A 24,296-nucleotide genomic window follows, 5' to 3' on the forward strand; every position below is an offset into this window, starting at 1 on the left:
ACGACGATCACGTTTCTGTAACCGCTGCAGTCAATGATGATGTCTAAACGTACGGTACGCGGAAGATTTCATGATAAAAAAACCAAATTTTATAGTTAGAATTTGTTATTGCTGCATTATTCTTTACTTGAAAACACCACATTATCATAATACTACTTTATGACATAGACAGGGGTTGGTGTAGTATTAGTGTCGGTATCAAGAATTGCGAATCGATACATTTTGGTATCAACACCCACTAATTGTTGAAAAAACTAGTCTTGAAAATCTAGAATTAGTCTTGAAAAGTCTGGAATTAGTCTTAAATTTTATAATGGAAATAAACTAGACACCCTGATTACATTCAAGGATTAGTTGGATTGTTGGATTCTTAAATTCTACAAAATTAGTTATAATTATTCAAAGAAATATTTTAATTGGCTAAAACTAATTTCTTCTAGGTTTGTGTTAGATTTTTTATGGCATTTTAAACTCATATTCAGGTGAGTTTTTATAAATGATTATTCTGTGAATAGTAATTTATGGTAGGTATTGTACTAAATTATTTGTAACAGTACAACCAACAAACATGGATTACAACAATTTATTTAAATAATCTAAACTGTCATGAAATAAGACACCCCTGCCACAGCAAACCTGCAGAATATGCTAGGAGCAGTGAGGGGTTCTCAAGAAGGGTCAAGATGTAAAGTTTATGGATGTAGGTTGTTAATGTAACTGTCGTTCTGTAAGTGAAGTAACTCATTAGTGTGATGTTTGATGGCAGGTAGAGGCACTGTGGTGACAGGTCGGTTGGAGCGAGGAGTTCTCAAGAAGGGTCAAGATGTGGAGTTTGTAGGCTTTGGCAAAACACTCAAGTCAACTGTTACTGGTATGTTTACCCTGTATTTAATATCCTGACAAAAGGCATGCCTTTTATTTAAATAACTACTTTAAAATGACCAAACTGTCTATTGAATCTTCTCTAAAATGCTGTTGGTCAATTGAAAGGCATTTTTGTGCAACCTCACAGTTTATCCAGAGGTATACTAACTTTTTCTTACACAGTATTCTACCCTGTTTTCCACTCTGAGATGATTGGCTAATGAACTGCTATGTCGCCGCAGGTATTGAGATGTTCCACCAGATCCTAGAGGAGGCCCAGGCTGGAGACCAGCTGGGGGCACTGGTGAGAGGAGTCAAGAGAGAAGACATCAAGAGAGGCATGATGATGGCCAAGCCTGGCACACTCAAGGCTCAAGACCACGTGGAATCACAGGTCAGTCAAATCTTTACCAATAATATTGTTAGAGGTGTGTGGATAGTGTAATATAAATTGAGATCGGATTCGGGTTGGATATTTTTTAAGGCTCTGTTTGCTTGCAGTAGTGCTGTTTCAGAAGAGGTTAATAATACAAAATTTCATTATAATTAAATTTAAGGCTTACCTTACGATCCAATTTATTATTATAGTGGAGACCTAGGTTTCTACCTCGAAACGTTATCCAAGCACCCAAAAACAACAAGCTAAATACAATAGAACATTTTCATATATATAACGCCACCAAAACCGACCCATCCCTCATTCTAAATGACCAAAGAAACTTTGCCGCTAACATCATGTTTGATTCATTACATACAATACAATATTACCAAACACCTGTTTGCAAAAAAATAGATAACTCTATGGAGTGAGTAATCCTCACTTGAGGATCATTAATGTTGGTTTTACATTATTAGGCTTATATATTATCACCACCCCAAGTTACATGCTCCCCGCCAGAACTGAAATATTTTCCTGCTACCCATCGCTACTACTGAATTATCCTCCTTAACTGTAAGAAAATGCTGATTAAGAAACATTTCACATTTAACACCTCATTCCGTACTTCATACTTGTCAATAAGCGGGCGAAAGACTGAGACACGACGGTCGACGACACAAAACGGGCGCTGCAGCTCAGATGAGTCGAATCCGAATCTCCAATCTACCGAATCCTCAGAAAAGATTTGAGATTCGAGAATCACTGACAGAATACGCCGACTTGCCGCCACCCGCCAGCTCTATCTAACTATAATAATAACCTGTAGCAGCATAGCGACAGCGACAGCAGTACCAGTGTCAATCTACGCATAGCTGGAACAAAGTCAAACTCGGTCTCTAAACTTAAGGCCATGGCTTGAATTACGCGTCTTAGTTGAATAATTGTATTTTAATAGGGATAGGCCGATAACAGAATTTCTCGATTCGATACCAGTTCTGAAATATTACTTATGATCTCGATACCAATTCCATATAAATACTCACATGTCTACGGAAGTTGCATTGGGCAATGTTTTGTTGTTCGTTTAAATTCTGAATCAGACAACCGGCGTAGTTCATGCCGGCCCAAAATTATCGTGCGCTCTCAGTTATTTATCGTATCTAAGTGTGATAAGTAAACGGAATCAGGGAACCACTCTTGATTTTTAAACGAAATAGTCGTAGACTGAAATCATCCAAATGGATGTATCATTGTCACGCTTCTGCTATAAAATCGAGACACTGTAAAACGTTGTTATATTGGTACCACTAGACGAATCAATCTGCTCATTGGGTGTTGGCAATTGCAATGCCCTAGTTCCAAACTACTATTCCCCTAGTAAATATGGCGGCCAACGTCTCTCATTTCTCACAACACATTCAGTGCTACCTTCGGTTGTAGCTCTAGTTCAGTGCGAGCAACTATTGCCGGTATCGACTTAACCTTGATCGCAATAACTAATTCGGCACGACGATTTAGACAGTGCGATTCCCAATCGACGCACGGCTGTGGATTGAATTGATGTTTAGTATTTAATTTGTTATTTAAAATTGTATTAACAGAATATACTAGGGTTGCTTTCAGAGAAGTGAAAGCCAGTTAAGCGGAACAAACGTGATTTGATATTTGTATAATTAACTAAATGTAAAAAAGTCAATAGATGTACTAATGCTTGTTTTATTGATTTAAATTATAATAATTCCAATTTGTTTTTACTACATCTTGTTATTCAGCTCCTTGTTGATGCTCCGCGCATTGAGAAAGTAGTTCCGTATATTTTCTCAATTTTCAGTGAATTCCGCACCTTAAAAAAATGTTTTAACGGCATTTTCTTGTTTATTAAAATCATAGGAATGGTTTAAAAACGTTTAAAAGAAAAGTCTAGAAAGTTCAGAAATACCTTATGGTTCTCTTGTTTAAATTTTTCTAGTTAATTCATAAAACTGTCATGGCTACTTTAGTCCCATAAGCCTAATGTTGTTAAAAATTGTAAATTTTAAGTTTGTTTTAAATTGCATTAGCATTATCTAATTGAAATTTGTTTCTTTAAAAACCATCTCACTATTAGTCTAAGTAATTTTGTTAAGTTTGGCTAAAATGCGTTCAGCCGTTATCGAGTGATGGTGCTTTATTTGTTGCATTGAAGTTGGTCCCAAAGAGCTTCGCTCGCTTTGCTCAACTACTGTATCGATCAACGAATTTTAAATTAACAAGTTTACCTACAACCATGAACTAGACACGAAAAACGAGTTTCATAATTTACAATGGTGTGACGCAAAATTCTAGGGGGGAATAAACTAGTATTCACCTAAGTCAGGCTAGGCCTACCCTAGAACCGGCCACACTCAAATTTCTTCCCCGGAGTGCTCAGAAGGAGCTGAGAAAAATCCAGGGGTCGATACGAAGCTGTCACGGCTTTGACTGATCAATTTATTAAAATTTAATCGAAGGCTCAGAGCTCAGGAAACGTTCAGGAAATCCTGCAGACGCTCAGTTGGAGCTATATATCATCCTTACCTTCGTTAAAGTGTTTTGTTAAATTTTGCCTAACCTTTGGAATGACTCTGTAGGGCCGACGAGTATTCAATCTTAGCCAATGTGATGTAAATACTCGTATTAAACTGCAACTAATTAGTTAAAGACCTTGATAATTGATATAATATCGAATAAAAGGTAAAAACAATTCCTACTGAGTCGTCGGGGGCCTAATTAATATGACTGAACGGATAATTTATCGTGATATGATTTAATATTAATATTCGTAGCTGATTATTCAACTCAGCCTGCTCCCAAGACTTGATTGTTTCACCCGCCAAAGACGGGGTTTAGAACTCAAATGACAAGTCTCGGGGTATTAAAACGTTGAATTCTAAAAATAATCTAAATAATAATTAATCGTTAAAACGAACAGAATAAACGTAATTTCGTAGCCAATTGATTCAAAACCAAACTTAAGATAATCCTCCGCTAGTCACTGGCAGGCAGGGACTGGCGGGTTTTATGCAGGTCGGCGAAAACGAAGTTATTAGAATTTAGAGGTTTAAGATCGAGTTCTGAAACGAGAATAGTCGTAAAACGAGAATGCGTGCGTTAAACGAAAATAAAGTAAAATGTAGAAATGGTCTAACTATTAGAATAGCTAACCTTCGTAATATCGGCGATCGGCGGGAATGCGTAAGTAGTCTTGTAACGACGATGTTACTTCGTAGACGGCGTGTGAACGAATAATCCTGTCTTGGAGCAAAATCCTTCGTTCCTGCCCGCTCGAGGCTTACGCGCTCAAGCGGCGAACTCAAGTACTACTAGACAACAGCTGATCGAATTCACTTGTTGAGCTGGTCTAGTTTCGTCTGTCGTCTGTCAACAAATAAACACTAGTTTGGGGTTATGTCGTCGGCGGCGTTAAATACCTGTAAAATCGGCCAGTTTAGCTTTATTTGATAAAGTGGAGTGCTAATATGGATAAATATGTAGTTGTGGATGTGTTTGTGTACTTCACTGTAAATAAAAATAGGCCTACGTTCTTTGGCCCATAGCCCAAGCTATGGCCAACACATAGGCCTAGGAGTAGGCTATTGTGGTTGAAAATCGGGTAAGTTCTGGTGTTCATTTATTCGTAGTACGTTTTTACCCCCCTTAAAATTTGGTACCTTACAATGGGATGAGGAGACTACTCGTGTTGTTTAGTCTATGGTTCAACCAGCTTACCTGTAAAATAAAACAACCTTGTAAAACCCTATTTCGTTTGCTTTAAATAAAATTATACTTTAAAAAAGGTGAAGCATATATTTTTGTCCTTGTAAATAGTAGGCCTACCGACACCATTTTTTTGTCACACCATCGGTACTTTCGTCTTGAGCTTACTTCAAACTTAGCTATATTTCAACATCTGTGATATTTTTTTTAAACGTTTTTATTAGCTCGCTTTCTTGTCCGGTACAAATTTTGCAATCAATTTTATACTAACTTCCCAATGAGCTAGAGACTTGAAACTTGAAACATAGCTCACAAATGGATGACAATGCAATATTATATAATTTAATTTTTATATTTCCCTTGGGCTACGCCCCATGGGCTTGTTTTTATTAGCTCGCTTTCTTACAAATTTTGATATAAATTTTAAACCAAGTTTTCGATGAGCTACAGACTTGAAACATAGCTCACAAATGGATGACAATGCAATATTATATCATTTAATTTTCATATTTCCCTTGGGCTACGCCCCATGTACTACCAAATTTTCCATGTTTACATTTTGAAAGAATATATATATAATATCAATTAATTTAAGTCAGCTATAAATACTTAAATTTGACAGTTAGAAGAGCAGAAGTTAAGAGGTACAGGTTCTGTTCCCGAGATATTCCAAAAATATAAAACAAGCATTTCAAAGTAAAGATCAAATATCTGATTACAGATAATAAGGTTTTGGTTATGTATTAACAGGCCATATAAAATAGATTTAACATATTTACACATTAAAGACTAAAAAGTATAAAATAATTTATAAATATGTTGAGAAAATAAATACTTGTAAGATTTAAAACAAAAAACGTAAGGCGTATGCAATAGGGCCTGCACGATGTATTGCGCAGGCCGTCCGCGGTTTGCAGCACTGTCGTGGGTTAAACACAGTACGTTGTCTCACACCGTACTGCGTTACCGACACTCTATAACTTATAATCACATAGCTAAAGAATATTAAAAATGTATACTTTACTATGATGTACGGTAATATATTATTACAGTAAAGGGTCCGATAAGTGCTCGGTTATGGTTAATTATTGAGCTTAAGGGCGCGCTTTACCCGCAGTAGAAATCCTGCGATCGTTGTTGCTAACGCCAGTTACGCCGTTATGAGTTGGGAGCGCTAGGAGCGATGCGGCGAGAGGGGAAATGGCAAGATGGCCGCAACTGGCAAGCAACGAACTCCGGGCTGCACAGCGCTTGAGACTGAGATGGCTCTCGCACGCGCAGTCGCGCCCGCCCGCGCACCACTCACTGCCAGCCACGGCCACAGTAGACCAGCGCTTTTCGGTAGCCTTGCCTCGTCGCATCAACACAACCACACAACTCAAACTAGGCTACTACTGGGTGTAAGCGCTCCAATGTCGCGTACAGTATAATCATAGACTAAGCAACAAGTTTGTTTCATCTATGGTAGAATGTAGCGAAGTAAGCTATGTTTGTTATTCAAAATTATTACTTTTTTTCTACACCATTAGACATCTTAAAATTATGGACATTGGCAGTAAAAAAAGGAAATTTGTGTACATGACGTACAAATACACATTATAATTTGTCCTTCACTATATGCAAAGTATACACAACAAATACATAAAGGGTACCTAATATTATTTTATTTTCCAACAGGACCCTAGTCCACATCCTGGATTACATGGCAACTATTTAAAAACTCGGTAGGATTATAAAATTATTTGAAAATATATTTATTAATAAGGATTTGATGATTGAGTTGATTATGGATTATAGATTTTGATGATTTGATGAATTAAATCTCGGATATAGACCCTAATAGAATTTATATCCTATCTCTGATGGGTAGCCCTCTTGGGTATCTGGGATCAATAAGTTCTGGCAGAATGCATTTGAAATAGAAGTCAGTTAGTGGATTTTCCATATTCTTCCTCCAGAACTCATCGTCTCTCATGATCTTCTCCACTGACAAACCATGAGGTGTCCAAACTACAAACAAACAGTATTTCAATTTTGTTAATTTATATTATTACAGTATCTTGATTACTATTTTATTTTTTATATACAATAATAATGATTGTGCAACATTGAATTTCGTTTATAAAAATGCAAATCGTGACGTTAATGGCTGTTTACAGCGTTTTAATGAGTTTGTCATCTGTTTTTATACTATATTGGATTAACCGTATTTTTCATTACCCCCCCCCCCTCTCCCTATTAACTCAGGTAATCGAGTATCTACAGATAAGTTCAAAGTATTGTAACCTATGCTACTTGCTACTTGATTGTATTTTAACGAGCTTTATGTCAACAAAGCGGTTTGTGCTAACTCGCGGTGTAGCTGGACGTGTCTGTACCACGTGTTATCTATTATCTATCGCAGCAGTTGAGCCATTCCGTGCCCTTTCTCTTAGATCTCACGACTTGCTAATCTTAAATAATAACTTTCTACACGAATCCTAAACTATCCTAAAATCCTATTTTAACTAATTTAATTAAATAATATAACTATTACGGCGACTTCGTAATATATTTTGGATTGTTGTCACGTTGAACACTGTTGCAATTAGCTTTAGCCCCCCCCCCCAAGAATTTCAATGACGCAGTCTGCGTCACAGCCCCCCCTTGTGGGCACCCCTGCGCTTGCAGATACTAGGCTGAAAAAAAATTGGTAGTTTAAATAATGATTAGGTTACCTTTTTTAAACCTTTTAATGATTATATCCCGCTTATGGTAATCTAAAACACATTTAAAAAATTGCCCGCGCGTTTATTGTATTGAGTATAAACAACTGGTACTAATAATTTGATTTTTAACAATGGCCCCCTGTTATTTACTTATCCGGTACACACAGATCTAAGATTTATTTGTACATTGTTTATTACTATATTTCACTGCACAAAGTACTAGCTGATATAGATTGTATAGATTTTTGCTATGGATTATAAACAAAACAATGACAGTCTGTTGGTAGGTATAACCCTTATAACAGTTGTTGCCTTATTTGTCATAAGTTCGCCTTATTTTGACAATGACCTTCAAACCTATAAAGACAGTTACGGTACTTATTTTATCTGCTTATTAATTGGCTTATATTGATTCCTAAACATAATTAACAATAATAATAACAATAATATAACAAACCACTCACCAAATATTTCTCTTTCTTTCCCACCACTTATCAAGATTCTTCGCTGTAGACCTTTTCCTTTTAGTGGAAAGTGTCAAATGTCGTTTGACACGAGTTTTCCTTGAAGTTCCAGGCATTTAAAAACTCACTTTTAACTATCTCTAAACTTCACAAACACAGTTATGCTACCAGTACACTATCGCCAAACATTCGCCCGAATGTTTCGCCGAATGTTCGCGTTAGTTTGCGACCGCGAATGTTGACGAATGCCGAAACGATCCCGAACTAACCAAGTACACTATCGGCTAACTTCGGCCGAACTGTGTTGAGTCCAATATTGCGTATTCGTGGCAAAACATTCGCACCAAACCCCAAACCGCTAACGTCAAAGACTATTCTAGAAAATTATAGAGGAAATTCTATGATTTCCGTTACAGTAGTTTGAGTTAGACACCACTTGAATGTATCCTATGTTTCTTACTTCTCTGTGGCTTCGTAATGTAAAATTAATGCCAATTTTTTTTATTAAAATGTTTGTTTTCTTAAGCGATACTTTATTTATGTATATAGGCTATGCAATTAAATCATCCCACGGCCACAGAACAGGCTCACTACGGTATAGTTCCAAAAATAACAGTGATTCCTCATTAGAACACTCCATACTTTGTACAATTTATCTGTATAAGATCTAGTAGTAAATAATTGATTAACAAAAACTAAAAGTATACACCACCGCTGCAGTAAATACTGTAGAAAGAGTGTCCATGACTACGAATGACAGCGAGTGTGTACTGGCTGTGTTCGTGCCCGTCTGCGATCGGCATTCGTCCTAGTTCGTCTCCTTTGATTCGTGACGGGAGACTGCCAAAAAAGCGAGCGCACCCGAACACGAATGTTGGCGATGCGAACTACCCCAAATGTACACGAGCACACCGAGTACACTATCGCGCTCGTCTTAGGCCCCTATTACACGAGGTAGCCTGGCGACCAAACCTATAACCAGTTGAGTAGCCAGTTGAGTAGCCAGAATTTTACCGCCGTGGCGCCGTTGTTGTGAGTGCTTGTCTTGCACTTGTACTTGTTATGAGCGGTGTTTACAGTGAATAATGAGTGATTATAAGTATCTTCTCCTTCTGTTACTTCTGAAGAAAAGGAGGCAAAGGAAGAGAAAAATGTACGTTCATCCAATGCTTAGTGCAAGAGAATCAAAAGGGTTATATTACGCCCTTTTTGATGAGCTCTGTGCGGACAATACAAAATTTTTCAATTATTTTCGTATGTCACAATCTAGTTTCTTTGAGTTGTTAGGTCTCACAACACACAGCACAACAGTGTGCAAGTACCCCCGTGATATGAACTGACCGAGTGGCGACGTGATACTGGCGACCTAGTGTAATAAGCTCCATATGCTACAACGCAGCGTCGCCAATATGGGTAGCCAGTGGCTACCACAGTGGCGACGGGGCTCGGTAGCCAGTCGGTCGCCAAAGTGTGGCTGCGTCGCTGGCTATCCTCGTGTAATAACATCCATAAGAATCAATGCCCCATGACAAGCTGAGTAGCCAGTTTGGTCGCTGGCGACGTCGCCAGGCTACCTCGTGTAATAGGGGCCTTAAGTTCGCCTACATTCGGCGATAGTGTACTGCAGGCATTAAACACAGAGGTAGAGTAGCGCCGGGTTTGACAGATGGAAACACGTGGATCAAGCATTGGAGGGGTGAGAAGCGGTGCTGAGAGGGGGATTTCCGGCGAGCTTCCCCGAGCTGCCGCTAGACGCCGGCACCGCACAGTGGTAATTTTTAATTTGCAGAGGTTTCCAAGATTACTCTTTTCGAATTAACCAATAATGATAGCTACTCTAAACGGATTATAGTAGTAAAAAGACCAATCTATAGTTCTGCGTTTTTAAAATTTTCAAATAACGTTTTTTAAATAAGTTACGGCTAGTCGAAAAGGCCCTTTTTTCTTGTAATAAAACTCAAGTTTATAAGGTGTGTAATAAAGATAATTGAAATATAGAAACGCAGAACTATAGAAAATTTCATCCTCTTTAATATGAGACCTTAAATTTGATTCTATCTTCAATGTAGCAGGTGAAAAGAGAAATCTTGCAAACCCTTGCATTCGGTTGCGCGTCAGGGGTAAAGCGCGCCCTTAATAGTTAAAATAATATTACAAAGAGACACATTTTATAAATTACGAAAACTGTTTTATTACATACCATAAACAATTAATCGCTGAAATAATTACAACCATATAATTTTAAAGTGTGCAATAAAATATAATTGTGAAAAATGGCCTTACCTTAACATAGTTATTCACATTTACATAGATACTTACATCATAGTTATTTACACAAATAAATCCTAAAACCGTCATTTAATTTCGTTCAACAATAAATTGTCTAGGCTATATCTTAACCAATAAATAAAGGTAAAATTTAAAAGCATTAAACATACAGGAACAACATCAAGTTTACAAGTGAAAATTGCAATATTATAAAGTTACGATATGATATAAAATACAATTTTACGCATCCTGATCGCGAAAATACTAACTACTCCATCATGTTATTACGCCAATCTCAAGTCCGAATACACTAAAATTTAGTCATTGATATTAATTTTAGAGACAATTTAAGAAAAAAATAAATAAAATTTATATGCATTCAATCAAGACTAAACTATGTAGGCCTAACAAGTTGGACATTTTGTGATATAATACGTTATTAGCGAATTTCCCTATAGGGAAGTAGCTATTACCGTAGGTGGCACGGTAAGACCTAGACCCGGGACCGATTTACTTTTTCATTTTGATGTCCCCAGAGGCCAAAAACACCATTCGTTCAAATTTTTATATATGTATATATATATATATATATATTGACTTATATATATATATATATAGACTTATATATATATATATATAGACTTATATATATATATATAGACTTATATATATATATATATATATATATATATACGTCCGTGAACGCGATAACTTTTAGCGAATTTCCCTATAGGGAAGTAGCTATTACCGTAGGTGGCACGGTAAGACCTAGACCCGGGACCGATTTACTTTTTCATTTTGATGTCCCCAGAGGCCAAAAACACCATTCGTTCAAATTTTTATATATGTATATAGACTTATATATATATATATATATATACGTCCGTGAACGCGATAACTTGAGTAATTTTTGTCCGATTTTGATGAAATTTGGTTTAAAGGTGTAAAGTGGGATAAACTTGAATGAGTTCGCGAACCAGCACGATCGGACCATGGAAACGGGGCTTTACGGGGGGTTTTATGGGGTAAAAATTGGTTTTTCTCACTTTTGACCCTCAAAACAAAAAATTTCCCGATTTCTCTTTAGACCTTTTTAAAGAGCTTAAAAAAACAAATAATTTAGTATATAAAAGTATTTTTGTTCCATTATTAGTAACGGAGAAAATTAAAAAATTTGTAAATTAAAAATTCCCATGTTATTCTTATGGAGAATATTGTCAAATGTTGTAGTTTGCATGTTTATGGATATATTTTGATCAAACTTGGCAAATTTATTTATTTTGTACTAAGCTATCAATATTTTATTCAAAAACACACTTTATTAGTTTCCTTGAGGCAGCAAACCTAGGTACTCGTTAAACCTAATTTGTTATTAAAATATATTTAACTGAAAATCAATTCAGACAAATGGAAATTCGCTTAGTCGGCAGGTTTGCTGCGGCGGGGGTATTATTTATTTACCTATTTTAATTTGACTATTTTGTTAGCGAATTTCCCTATAGAGAAGTAGCTATTACCATAGGTCTCATGGTAAGGTCTCATGGGGTACCTAGGCCCGGGACCGATTTACTTATTCATTTTGATGTCCTCAGAGGCCAAAAACACCATTCGTTCAAATTTGTATATATATATATATATATTAATGTTTGTAAATGTAAATCTTGTTATCTTTTTAATATTTATTCATGTTCATTGTTAACCCTTAGCGGTCGGAGGGCCACTACGTGTGGCCACAAGATCCGTGACCTGACAAGTTGTAATATATATACGAAGCGACGCGCCAATAGCTCGGCAGGGCCACTTGTAGTGGCCCCGCCTCCTTCCATGGTTTGGCCGCCATTATTACTTCTCTTGTTTACGTCTTGCGCTTGGATTTAAATACCGTGTGGCGAGCATTTCAACTCCAAAACACTGAAGTTTAACTAACATATGACTGTAAAGTCAGTCATCATTAGGATTCAATTATGTACACTCGTATTTAATAACAACTTAATTACTCAAATATTAAAACGTTTATAACAATTAAATTATTAATAATCTATACTACTATAAAAAAGAGGTGGTTGCTGTATGTGTGTATGTGTGTATGGGAAAAGTAAACTCGAAAAATACTGGTCGGATTGGGCTGAAATTTGGCATGATGATAGCTCACATTCCCGATTAACATATAGGCATATTCTTATTTCAAAAATCCTTTCGGGCTCCGCCCCAGTGGCTCTGGAGTTTCCCATGTTAACCTTATGAGAAATGGAATTATTGAATCTTAACAGCTGTTTCAATTAAACAAGTTGGTTCTGTTCTATGATGTTCAATAGCATTAAAGTTACAAGGATTACCAACAGGGTGCAGCACTATTATTTCTTTTACATTTATGACAACAGCTAATTTGCAACCAAAAGGTGAGTGAGCGTAGCGAACGAACTTCAACCTGGAGGCGAGTTAGCGTAGCGAACGAGCTCCATTCTAAAGGTGAGTGAGCGTAGCGAACGAGCTCCAACCTAAAGGTGAGTGAGCGTAGCGAACGAGCTCCAACCTAAAGGTGAGTGAGCGTAGCGAACAAACTTCAACCAGGACGTGATTGAGCCATGCGAACGAGATAATCTTGAAAATTAAGAAGTTAAACGGGGCAAAGCCCGCGGGTTACAGCTAGTCTCCAATAAAATAAAAAAGCAAAGTATCTTTTATGGTTGAAACTGATTAAAAAACAATGAAAATGGTTCATTTGCAATGAAATATTAAAAAAAAAATACAAATCAAAATATTTTTGACAAGTTATACGATTATCATACAGTATTATGCAAATTACCAGCTTTATTATAACTTTAGTGGAAAGTAGAAAGAACATAGACAGTATATAATATTACTTTTAAATCTTGGTACCTAAACAAAATAATATTAAGAAGTATATTGGATAAAAACCGTTAAAATAACTGCAAAAAACTATACAAAACTAAAATTAAATCATTATTGCCTAAAATTTACAAATGAAGGATAAAAAAATTAAGGATACAAAATTAGTAGTTGAAGGATAAAATTTACACATGTATTAAATAAAGACTTACAATGCATATACAAATAATTAGACATCACATTACTTGAGTTGATTTAGACCAGTTTGTATTTCTTCAGTGTGTGATATCGGTGAAAACAGTCTCCTGGGTGTAAGCCAGGTTTATTCTCACAGGTCTTGCAGTAAAATCTGGTTCGTTTACATTGTCCAGCTGCTCTATTTGTACAAACAGCACAGTCCTTCTTCGAAGTTCCCTCCAGCTCATAAATGAAGTGTGTTTTTCCATCCAGGCGGTCTCCTTCAGTGACATATGATGGGCGTCCACGTTTTCTGCTTGTGTTTCTTACATCACCCACTAGCTGATTCACAAGTTGTTTACGGAACATCTTTTGACGCACAGCTGGTCTGCCAGGGTCTCGGTTGTTGTTGTAAATTATGAATCCATTCACAACAGCAACTTCAATTAGCCAAAAAAATATTTTACGCCACCATTTTATTGATTTTCTGGCGAATGAATAAGTAGCTATGTAATGGTCTGCTACGTCTACGCCACCCATGTTTTCGTTATATCTGCAAACAGCTGTAGGTTTCTGAACAACTTCTTGATTTCCACCCTTAACGAATCTCTTTACTTCTTCCACCGAGTTGTCATACAAAGAAGTTATCATTAATAAGTTATTATTAATACTTCCCTTTTATCTTTCCATTGTATTACAGATAGATGGTCACCTTTTCTAAATGCGTTGATATCGCCTTTTTTCAATTTTTTCTTTTTCTTAACTGCTAGAGGTAGCCCTTTTCGTTTCCTATCTAACGTTCCAGTAAAGTGAACTTTTTTTTCGTACAGAACCTCGGCTAATTCTGGGCTAGAGTAAAACCGGTCGGTAAATACGTGCAACCCTTCAACACTTCCTATAGACTGTCCAACTCTGTCAACAAGAGTCAACACAACTCGAGTTGTTGTCAGTAAATCTGGCCTAACAAGTAGGTTGTTTGTTGTTTGCCCCAGATATGGTTCTATTGCACACACATAACCATTACTCGAGTCAGACAGAACATAGACCTTAATGTGCCACTTTTGAGGCTTATCCTTATTATAACATTTAAATAATACTTTTCCTTTAAACCCTACAGTACTCTCATCTACGCTAACTTTGCTGCCTGGACAGTAATATTCTCTAAACTTCATGTCAAGATAATTAACAACATGTTTCACTTTAGCAGAGCGAGAGATTGCACCTAATATTGGTCTGGTTGGAGGTGTAGAAAGGTGTAAATTCCAAAAAAATTTGTAAAAATCTCTCTTTGGAAAATATGTCTTTAAAAAAAGGTTGGTTTTCCAACCAATCGGTCGAAAAATAGTCGTCGATATCAGGCTTTGGGTGCATGCCCATATTAATTATGATCCCCAGAAATGCCTTGAACTCTACTACAGTAATATCCTTCCATGTCCACCACATGGATTTTTTTGGTAAGGGTCTCATTTTATTTATTTTATCTTGAGCATATCTGTTACTTTCATTAACAATCTCTTCTAACAATTCATCAGTGAAAAATAGTTTGAAATACTCAATTTCTGAGTTTCGATCAAAATTTGGTGGTTGTTTGAATCCACTCAAAGCTTTATATTGAAATTCACGGAAACTTACATCATCATCCTGCCACTCTCGCCATACGTCAGCTGCAGCAGCTTCTTCAACATCAGCTACATGTTGATCGTGTTCACCCTCGTTAACTTCGCTAATATTGTCTTCTAGTTCACTATCAATGTTCGCATTTCCTTCTATATCATTATCGCTTAATTCAAAATCCACATCACTGTCATGTTGACTGTCAATATCACTAAAAGTACATTCAATATTTTCGTCACCACCCTCAACCCCTACTTGCTGATCTTCCTCTACACCTTCGATCTCAAACAACATGGAAAGATCGTCATCTTCGTCGACTTGTAATAAATCCCGTATAGTATCGGATGTTAAGTCTCTATTAGAGGCCATTTATAAATCATAAATATCAATTTATTAAAAATTTAAAGCCATTAAAACGACTGTTGCACAGTACAAGCTGATTACTCACTAAGGAAACACGTGCCAATATGGTTATAACCTACGAAACCAAAGGCTTTTTGTTGTCTCCAGATAGTTCCGATGATTGTCCAGAGAGCGCAGCACCTCCCAAGCAGAGAGAATCGCTAACAAAATTACAATCCTAAATATTATGAAGAGAAACAGGAGGCCACTAAGCGTGGCCGGTCCGAGCTGAACAGGACACGCGTAGAGGGCCACTACGCGTGGCCGGCCCGAGCTGCGGGGCTACGTTCAGCGATGACAATGTCGCGTCATTAGACAAAATGAGAGGGCCACTAAGTGTGGCCTTGCCGATCTGTAGGGACGGAAAATAGAACGATAAATACGACCGCAAAGGGTTAATATTAATAAAACCATATTGTCTCAACATATATATAATTCTTAATCAAAATTTATTCATTGGCTTAACAAATTATTATTCAAAACAATTTGTACAATTTAAATACCATGCATCTGAGTTCAAGATTACAAGTAAAATTCAACCATGTTTTTATTTATGTGAACCCCATATTTTAAGAAAGGACAAGAGGTTCTACCTGCAAATTCACGGGTGTACAGAAGCCACCATTAAATTAATTCAATCAACTTTGACTTTTTATTTCAATTAAAGGGCCCAAGTTCAAGAAATTGTCATCTGAAAGGATGTTAAAAGCAGTGGCACCTTCATACCTTACGTCCTAAGGTGGCCGAGTTGGGTACGGTTGTGCTGTACCTGAACTCGCCGCTCTCTTTCACTGTTAAAGATCGGCGACAACCTCTTGGAATGAACAACACACATGGCTTGTTAATCTCATATTCATCGTGTTTCGAACACCTTCAATCACTCACTTGTATCAAACAACTAGAAATAGCTTCACTGTCCATTCACCGCACCTCTTTTAAGAACTTAAAAATTAATAATAAAATAAGTAAACAAAAATGTAAACAAACAAACAATATTGTCAATTGTATTGGCCAGCTGTGTTGTTCACTTAATTAATATAATAACGTTAACTTCCAAAACATGCAAGGCGTAGCCCTTTGGAAATCAGCCTGTGGGGCAGAGCCCTTAGGGAGTTCGTCCATATCAATACTTTTCGGCAAATCTACATACTCTAAGCTTCATTTTGATATACCATATACCTATATTTTTATTTGGTAAATGACCTTAACCGTCTACATAAAATTTGATTGTATCACTTTAATAGTATAATAGACTAGCAGTAACCCGCGGGCTTTGCCCCGTTTAACTTCTTAATTTTCAAGATGATCTCGTTCGCATGGCTCAATCACGTCCTGACGTACTGGTTGAAGTTTGTTCGCTACGCTCACTCACTTTTTGGTTGAAGTTCGTTTGCTACGCTCACTCACTTTTTGGTTGAAGTTCGTTCGCTACGCTAACTCGCCTCAAGGTTGAAGTTCGTTCGCTACGCTCACTCACCTTTTGGTTGCAAATTAGCTGTTGTCATAAATGTAAAAGAAATAATAGTGCTGCACCCTGTTGTTAATCCTTGTAACTTTAATGCTATTGAACATCATAGAACAGAACCAACTTGTTTAATTGAAACAGCTGTTAAGATTCATTAATTCAATTTAAATATCTTAAAATCAAAATGTTAATTTTTTTGGGGAAAAATATGTTTTTTGTACTTTTTATTAGAGTGCCTGTGCCTAATTTCATCATGGTACTCCTATGGTATCATATTAAAAAAAATACTACCGTGTAGTTGTAGTTAAACAGGTAAATTGAACACAAGTTTTTATTGACTATAGATGCATGACGTAACATAGTACTGTAATCTTAATAGGTTTGAGCAAGGAAAAATGTATTGTGAAAATACATAATTATAAAGAAAGATGTGTATTATAGTGCAGTAAAATAAACTATATTAATAATACTAATAAAATAATAACTACATTGCATACATTTTACCAATCAGTAGGCTACATAGGCCTATGCCATTGTATTTTGCAGCAAATGATTCATAAAAAAGTCATTGATATTCTTACCACAGTACCACTTTATAATCAGTAAATTAATTGTTATGTTCTTTGAATACAATAATGTATTTTTCATTTTAGGCTATCACTTTAAAATAACTGTTTGGTATAATAAGAAAAATATATGTACTTAGAATGAAATTAATCAGTCTTAATTAGGCTAATTTTAAAGTGTTAAACAATGTTGAATTACTGTCACAGACCTTAGTGAAGCTGACGAGATGTTTGGTCTGGGGTACCCCACCTGACTTGAAGCACTGGGCAATGGCGGCGTCGACGAGGACTGTCCATGTACACGTTGAACTACTTGCACTATTACAATTGTCCGTTAAATGAACAAAAAATAATTTCTTCTTGGGATAAAAACAAAACTATTGTCACTTCTATTAGCACTGTAGAAATTCAGACTGATTAATTTAAAGTAAAAAAGGTAAAAATTGTGGGATGTTTAAAAGATGATGCGGATATACGATAGAAAATATGGTGATAATTCAACGGCGGACGACAGTGGCCTGCCTTGTTTGGAAGGATATCAGCGTTGAGGGCAAAGGCCGCATACCTTTCGTTATCGCAAAGAGCGGCTGAATAGCGGAAAAATACTTGGCCTAGGTTTTGTTTAAAAACGGAAAAATATAAATAAGGAATTGTTTGATTTTAAAATCATGAAACTTAAAATATCCAACATATCGCCCCCCTTGAACCAACCTGGTTCAATGAAAAAACTGAAAAATGGGAAATGACAAATGAAAATAAATTGAAAGGGGGTGAAAGGGAATGCTTAGGATTGGTAGGAAGAAGGGAAACTTTGACGGCTGGCCGGCTGAAGTTCCCCGTAGCGGTGCGTAGATGGACCACTGTACAATACCGTCTGCTCCTGGAGATACTGCGGTGATTCTTGCAAGTTTCCATTGTAGGGGAGGAGTGTTAGGCTCATGCATAACAACAAGGTCACCAATCTTGAGGTTCTCTGTTTTACTCGTCCACTTAGAGCGATGCTGTAGAGTATGCAGATACTCTTGTGACCATCGAGTCCAGATGTGTTGAGAGAATGCCTGAACTAATTGCCATCTCCTCAAGCGGTTACAAGAAGTTTCATCATATTGAGGTTCAACCATGGATTTCAGAGGTCCACCAGTTAAGAAGTGTCCTGGGGTTAGAGGCTCTAAATCATTCGGATCTCCAGAGAGAGGGGTAAGCGGTCTTGAATTTAATATTGCTTCGACACGTGACACGAGAGTTATGAATTCCTCATAAGTCAGGATTTGGCCACCGATTACTCGATGAAGGTGATGCTTAGCACTTCTAACAGCTCGTTCCCACAGGCCACCTTGATGAGGCACGTGTGGAGGCAGAAATTTGAAAGAAATGTTGTTTTCTTCGGCAAAACGGTGAGTACCGTTGTATCTTGTAACTGGATTGCAAAGGAGGTTGTTAAAACATTTGTGAAGTGCAGCAGCTGCTCCGACAAAATTGGTTCCACAATCACTATGAATTTCCTTCACTGAACCACGTCTGGAAATAAAACGTGTAAGAGCTGCTATGTAAGCTTCTGAGGACAAATCCGACACAACTTCTAAGTGTACGGCTTTCGTTGCAAAGCAGACAAATAGACAAAGATAAACTTTAATAGGCTGAAGCCTTTTTAGGACATAAAATTTCACTGTAAATGGTCCAGCATAGTCGACTCCAGTAACATTAAAAGGTCGGGTTGCTACCACTCTTGGGGAAGGTAAGTCTCCCATCAATGGTGTGTTTGGCTTAGGGTTCATTCTGAAACATCTTAAGCATTTTAAAATCCTGGAGCGTATGATACTACGAGCAGAAAGTATCCAATATTTCTCACGAAGAACAGCTTGGAGTTGTGTTGGTCTACAGTGAAGAAAGATGCGATGATGATAATCAATTATCAAATTTACAACAAAATGATCCTTTGGTAAGATAATTTGATGCTTGGCACTGTACGGCAACTCAGAATGTTTCAGTCGTCCTCCAACTCTTAACAAACCTTCATCATCCAGAAACGGTGAAAGGCGTTGAATGCGAGAAGAACACACATTCTTCTTTGACAGGGAATTAATATCCTCAGAGAAACTCACTCTTTGAACAAGCCAACAAATCCGTTTGTTCGATACTTCTAACTCTTCAAGTGTGAGAGAATGAGTAATCCTTTGCTTAGTTTTCAAGCAGGAAATAAAACGTAAAACGTAGCCCATGACATGAAGTAGTTTAGTCCATGAAGAGAATTTATTGATAAACTTCAGATCTTGATCTTAAGCTGTCGTAAGAAGATTGAGTGTTGTGGTTTTGATCTCTGGGAGTTCCTCTTCGGGAAGATAACTCGATGGTTTTGGCCATGAATCAAAGGAACTCTTAAGCCATGTGGGTCCAGACCACCAGAGCTTGTTATGAATAAGAAGAGATGGGGTTAATCCCCTAGAGGCAACATCAGCGGGGTTTTCAAGAGTAGAAATGTGTTTCCATATGCAGGAAGGGGTCAATTCTTGAATCTGTGCAACACGATTTGCAACATATAACTTCAAACGATGAGAAGGGGTGTGAATCCATGAAAGAGCCATAGTGGAGTCGCTCCAAGCGGTAACAGAATCTATCTTGTAGCGGTCTGAGAGTTGATCAACACAGTAGTGTAACAGTTTGGCTAAAATATGTGCTCCGCACAGTTCAAGGCGAGGAATCGTGATACGTTTCAGGGGTGCCACACGTGACTTGGCTATTAATAAGTTGACAGATATACTGCATTGCGTGTTCTCAGTTCGTAGATAAACACATCCAGCAAAACCGAGTTCACTTGCATCTGAAAATCCATGCAACTGAATATTAACCGCATCACTCAGAGACATGTACCTGCCAATCTCCAAATTTTCAATCTCATGAAGTTCGTTGACAAAAGTTGACCATCTGTCGATAATATCACTAGGAAGAGTGGTATCGCAATCTAGGTCTAGTGACCATATATGCTGCATGAGAGCCTTAGCCCAAAAAATAACAGGGGTAAGCATGCCTGTTGAATTGGCCTGAGTCTTATTCGAGGGCTTAACAGATTTTTTCATTATAGGCTGGTCCGTTTTGTAAAAATGCAGTAGCGTAAGGTGTTGCTTAAAACAAACTCGACACGAACTGGATGACTTACATGAGCCTCTGGATGACTTACATGAGCCTAAGAAATGTCGTCTTAAACAATTAACACATAGGCTATTGTTCTTAATGAAGTTGAACCTATCATGTGGTGATTAGGCACCAAAAATATCACAGCGAAAAATGTTATGCGATGCTCCATTGCAGTAAGCACAAGTATGAGCTTGTTCATTGTCATTAGAAGAAAGCATTACAACTTTGCTTGGCTTGGGACTAGTGGTTTGCCTACCTAGATAAGGCATGTTCTTACAACTTCCATAGTTTTTTAACTGAAGGGAAGAATTAGCATGTGAGGTCGAGCCTAAGTTAGCCACCTCTCTGTTGTAACACTCATTTTCCAGAAAGTTTATTATTTTTGTGACAGAAGGAACCTGTTTTGAGTCATCTCGTTTTTGTTCAAAATCTGAACGCATAGCGGAATCAAGCTTTCTCAAAATATGTGTACTTAAGATCAGGTTTTCATCAGTTATGTTATGGCCAAGTGCTTTAAGAGCTTGCTGATTTCCATTAAAAATTGAAATAAAATTCTTAAGTTGTTTAACATTAGGCTTAGTAAGCTGCGGTAGGTCCAAGATGTTAGTAGAATGTAATGAAATCAAGAGCCTTGTATTGTGGTACCTCTTAAGCAGGGTTTGCCAAGCAATTAATTACATAATTAGCACTATTTAGTGGCATAGACTTAAATAAGTTCAAAGGTTCATCTGAAAGACAGCTTATGAGATATGAGAATTTCTCGACATTAGAAATTGTTTTATTATTATGTACAGTACTTTCAAACAGGCCATGAAATGAGACCCATTGCTCAGGATTGCCAGAGAATGTTGGCAGTTTGATTTGCGGCAATTTCACAGTCAGATTAACTGCAGGAGTAGTAGGGCCGACCTCGGAAGTAGAGTCATTTAGGCCTGACTCTTCAAGCTTAACTGGTGGAAGTAACAAACTACAGTTTGACTGAATCCCAACAAAATAATCCAAAAATTTTTCTTGCAGTGAAGTAATTTTATCATCTTGAATATCTTCAGGAGTGGGAGTAGTTTGAAAAAGTTTATTTACTATTCTCTCAAATTCTGAGTGTTTGTTTATTGCACTTTGAGACAAGAGTTTAAGTTTAGCAATCTGCTGCTCGTTTAAAGCAGTCACAACCTGAATTTCTTTCAATGCATTGATTTGTTTATTTATTGATTCAAGCCTAGCTTGAATAAGCTCACTCTGTTTGGTGAAGGAAGAAAACCTCATGTTGAAAGAAAATTACCTCATGTTGAAAGAAAATTAAGCATAGGAAATATTCAGCACAAAACAAATCTGCAGTAATGATAAGACAATAAAATATTATTTGACTTTCCTCAATTTAATCAAATTCTCAAATGCACAAGTTAGGCCTATAGTCTGCTTAGGCTATGGGCAGCACAGACAAAAGCAACACTGCATAGTACAACTTAATGGTCTGCTATCAAATGCATTATTAATAAGAGATGCTTTCTTAACAAAATAGGTTAACTATTTATACCAATAATCCAAACTATTTTGTGGCTTAAATAGTTTAAGAAATATTTCCAAATATATGTGCAGTATAACTTACGGTCCACGAGGATGGAGAAATTGTATAGTAAGTTCTTTTTCAGAGTGGTTTTTAGACAAAACACAAGCTATCATACTACAAAATACAATGGCAGGCATAGGCCTATATAGCATACTGATTGGTAAAATGTATTCAATGTAGTTATTATTTTATATAAAAATATATATATTGGCCTTGTTGAAATTGTAAATTTAATTATACATCTCATTATTAATTGCCAATATCTCCAATATATGTTATTATTATTAGGTATAGTTTATTTTACTGCACTATAATACAGATCATTCTTTATAATTATGTATTTTCGCAATAAATTTTTCTTTGCTCAAACCTAATTAAGATTACAGTACTATGTTACGTCATGCATCTATAGTCAATAAAAACTTCATTTTACCTGTTTAACTACACAGTAGTATTTTTTTTTAAATATGATCCCATAGGAGTACCATAATGAAATTTGGCACATGCACTCTTATTTTCCCCCCAAAAATTTAACATTTCGATTTTAAGATTTTTCAAAAAAACTTCTTTTGTTTTTTTAAGACATTTTTTATTACTAAGCTAATATAGTCAAGTGACATATCAAATTGTAGCTCTTGAAATTCTAAAGATAATGGTGAAAGTTTGAACTCTCTAAGTTAAATGGTTTTGTAGTTAGATGTATTTAAAGATTTCCAAACGCGTAAAAAATCAGCCGATTTTTAGATTTTCAAAAATTTATAACTCAGAAACACTTTATAACAACTTTATAAAGAGCTTAAAAAAACTAATAATTTAGTATACCAAAGTGTTTTTGTACGGTGATTGGTTACGGAGAAAATTAAAAAAAAATGTTAATTTTAAATTCCCATGTTCTTTTAATGGAGAATATTGTAAAATGTTGTATAAATTGTGGAGAAATTTTGATCAAACTTGCCGAATTTATTTATTTCATTCTAAGGTATTGATATTTAAAAAAAAAAACATACTTTATTAGTTTCCCTGTAGCAGCTAACCTAGGTACTCGTTAAACATGAATGTTAATTTAATAGATTAATTGAAAATCAAACCAGGCAAATGGAAATTCGCAGGTTTGCTGCAGCGGGGGCATTTTACTTTGAAATGGCCCTAATGTGGAAACCCGGACAGTATTCACATTGTTGTTTTCCTGGTCACAAACAAGTGCACGAATATTTAACACTGTTCTGCCCACCTCTTGAACCACGTCAACAATAATATTTGACAGCAAACTACCTTCAGTGGGTCTACCACTCAAGTAGTATGCAATGGGCATTTTCCATTTGTGGAATATAACATGTGGCCAAACTCGTGCATAAGTGTGAATTGACTTGGTTGATTTACAACGTGCCATATAGTTGTATCAGTGTGTCATCCCCATGGCCGATGGCGAGTCACGTACTCCGAACCACTCCAGGACTGATGCCGACCAAGGCAGGTGGAGATAAATAAGTTACAGTACATAACAAGTTCAGGCATTAACAAAAAATACCCCAGCCCCGCAGCAAACCTGCAGACTAAGCAAATTTCCATTTGCCTGAATTGATTTTATAAATTAAATCTATTTAAATAACATCAGGTTTAATGAGTACCTAGGTTTGCTGTTATAGGGAGGCTAATAAAGTATGTCTTTTTAGTAAAATATTAGTAGCTTAGTATAAAAAAAATAAATTTGCCAAGTTTGATCAAAATATTTTCATAAACAAGCAAACTACAACATTTTACAATATTCTCTAGTATAAAAATAACATTGAAATTTTAAATTTACAATTTTTGGAATTTTCTCTGTAACCAATAACTGTACAAAAACCCTTTGGTATGTTAAATTATTTGTTGTTTTTTTACTCTTTAAAATGGTCTAGAGAGAAATTGGGAAATTTTGTGTCAAAAATGAGAAAACCCTGTTTTTACCCCATAAAACCCCCTGTAAAACTCTGTTCCTGTGGTCTGATCATGCTGGTTCGCAAACTCATTCAAGTTTATCCCGCCTTACACCTTCAATCCAAATGTCATAAAAATATTCTCTAGTATAAAAATAACATGGACAATTTTAATTTAGCCTACAATTT

General features: G+C 36.4%; 1 protein-coding gene across 1 annotated transcript in view; it reads left to right on the forward strand.

The window, feature by feature from the left end:
• Window positions 1–24,296, forward strand: part of LOC129004877 (elongation factor Tu, mitochondrial-like) — a 90,006-nt gene that overhangs the window by 58,243 nt on the left and 7,467 nt on the right. Inside the window, exons 9-10 of the mRNA XM_054433574.1 lie at window positions 767–871; window positions 1,107–1,258. Of these exons, the coding sequence (XP_054289549.1) occupies window positions 767–871; window positions 1,107–1,258 (257 nt within the window). The remainder of the gene's footprint in view (window positions 1–766; window positions 872–1,106; window positions 1,259–24,296) is intronic.

This window comes from Macrosteles quadrilineatus, unplaced genomic scaffold, assembly GCF_028750875.1.
Source record: "Macrosteles quadrilineatus isolate MER2022 unplaced genomic scaffold, UCM_ALF_1.0 Scaffold_1__1_contigs__length_201487025, whole genome shotgun sequence".
In the NCBI taxonomy this organism is placed as follows: Eukaryota; Metazoa; Arthropoda; class Insecta; order Hemiptera; family Cicadellidae; genus Macrosteles; species Macrosteles quadrilineatus.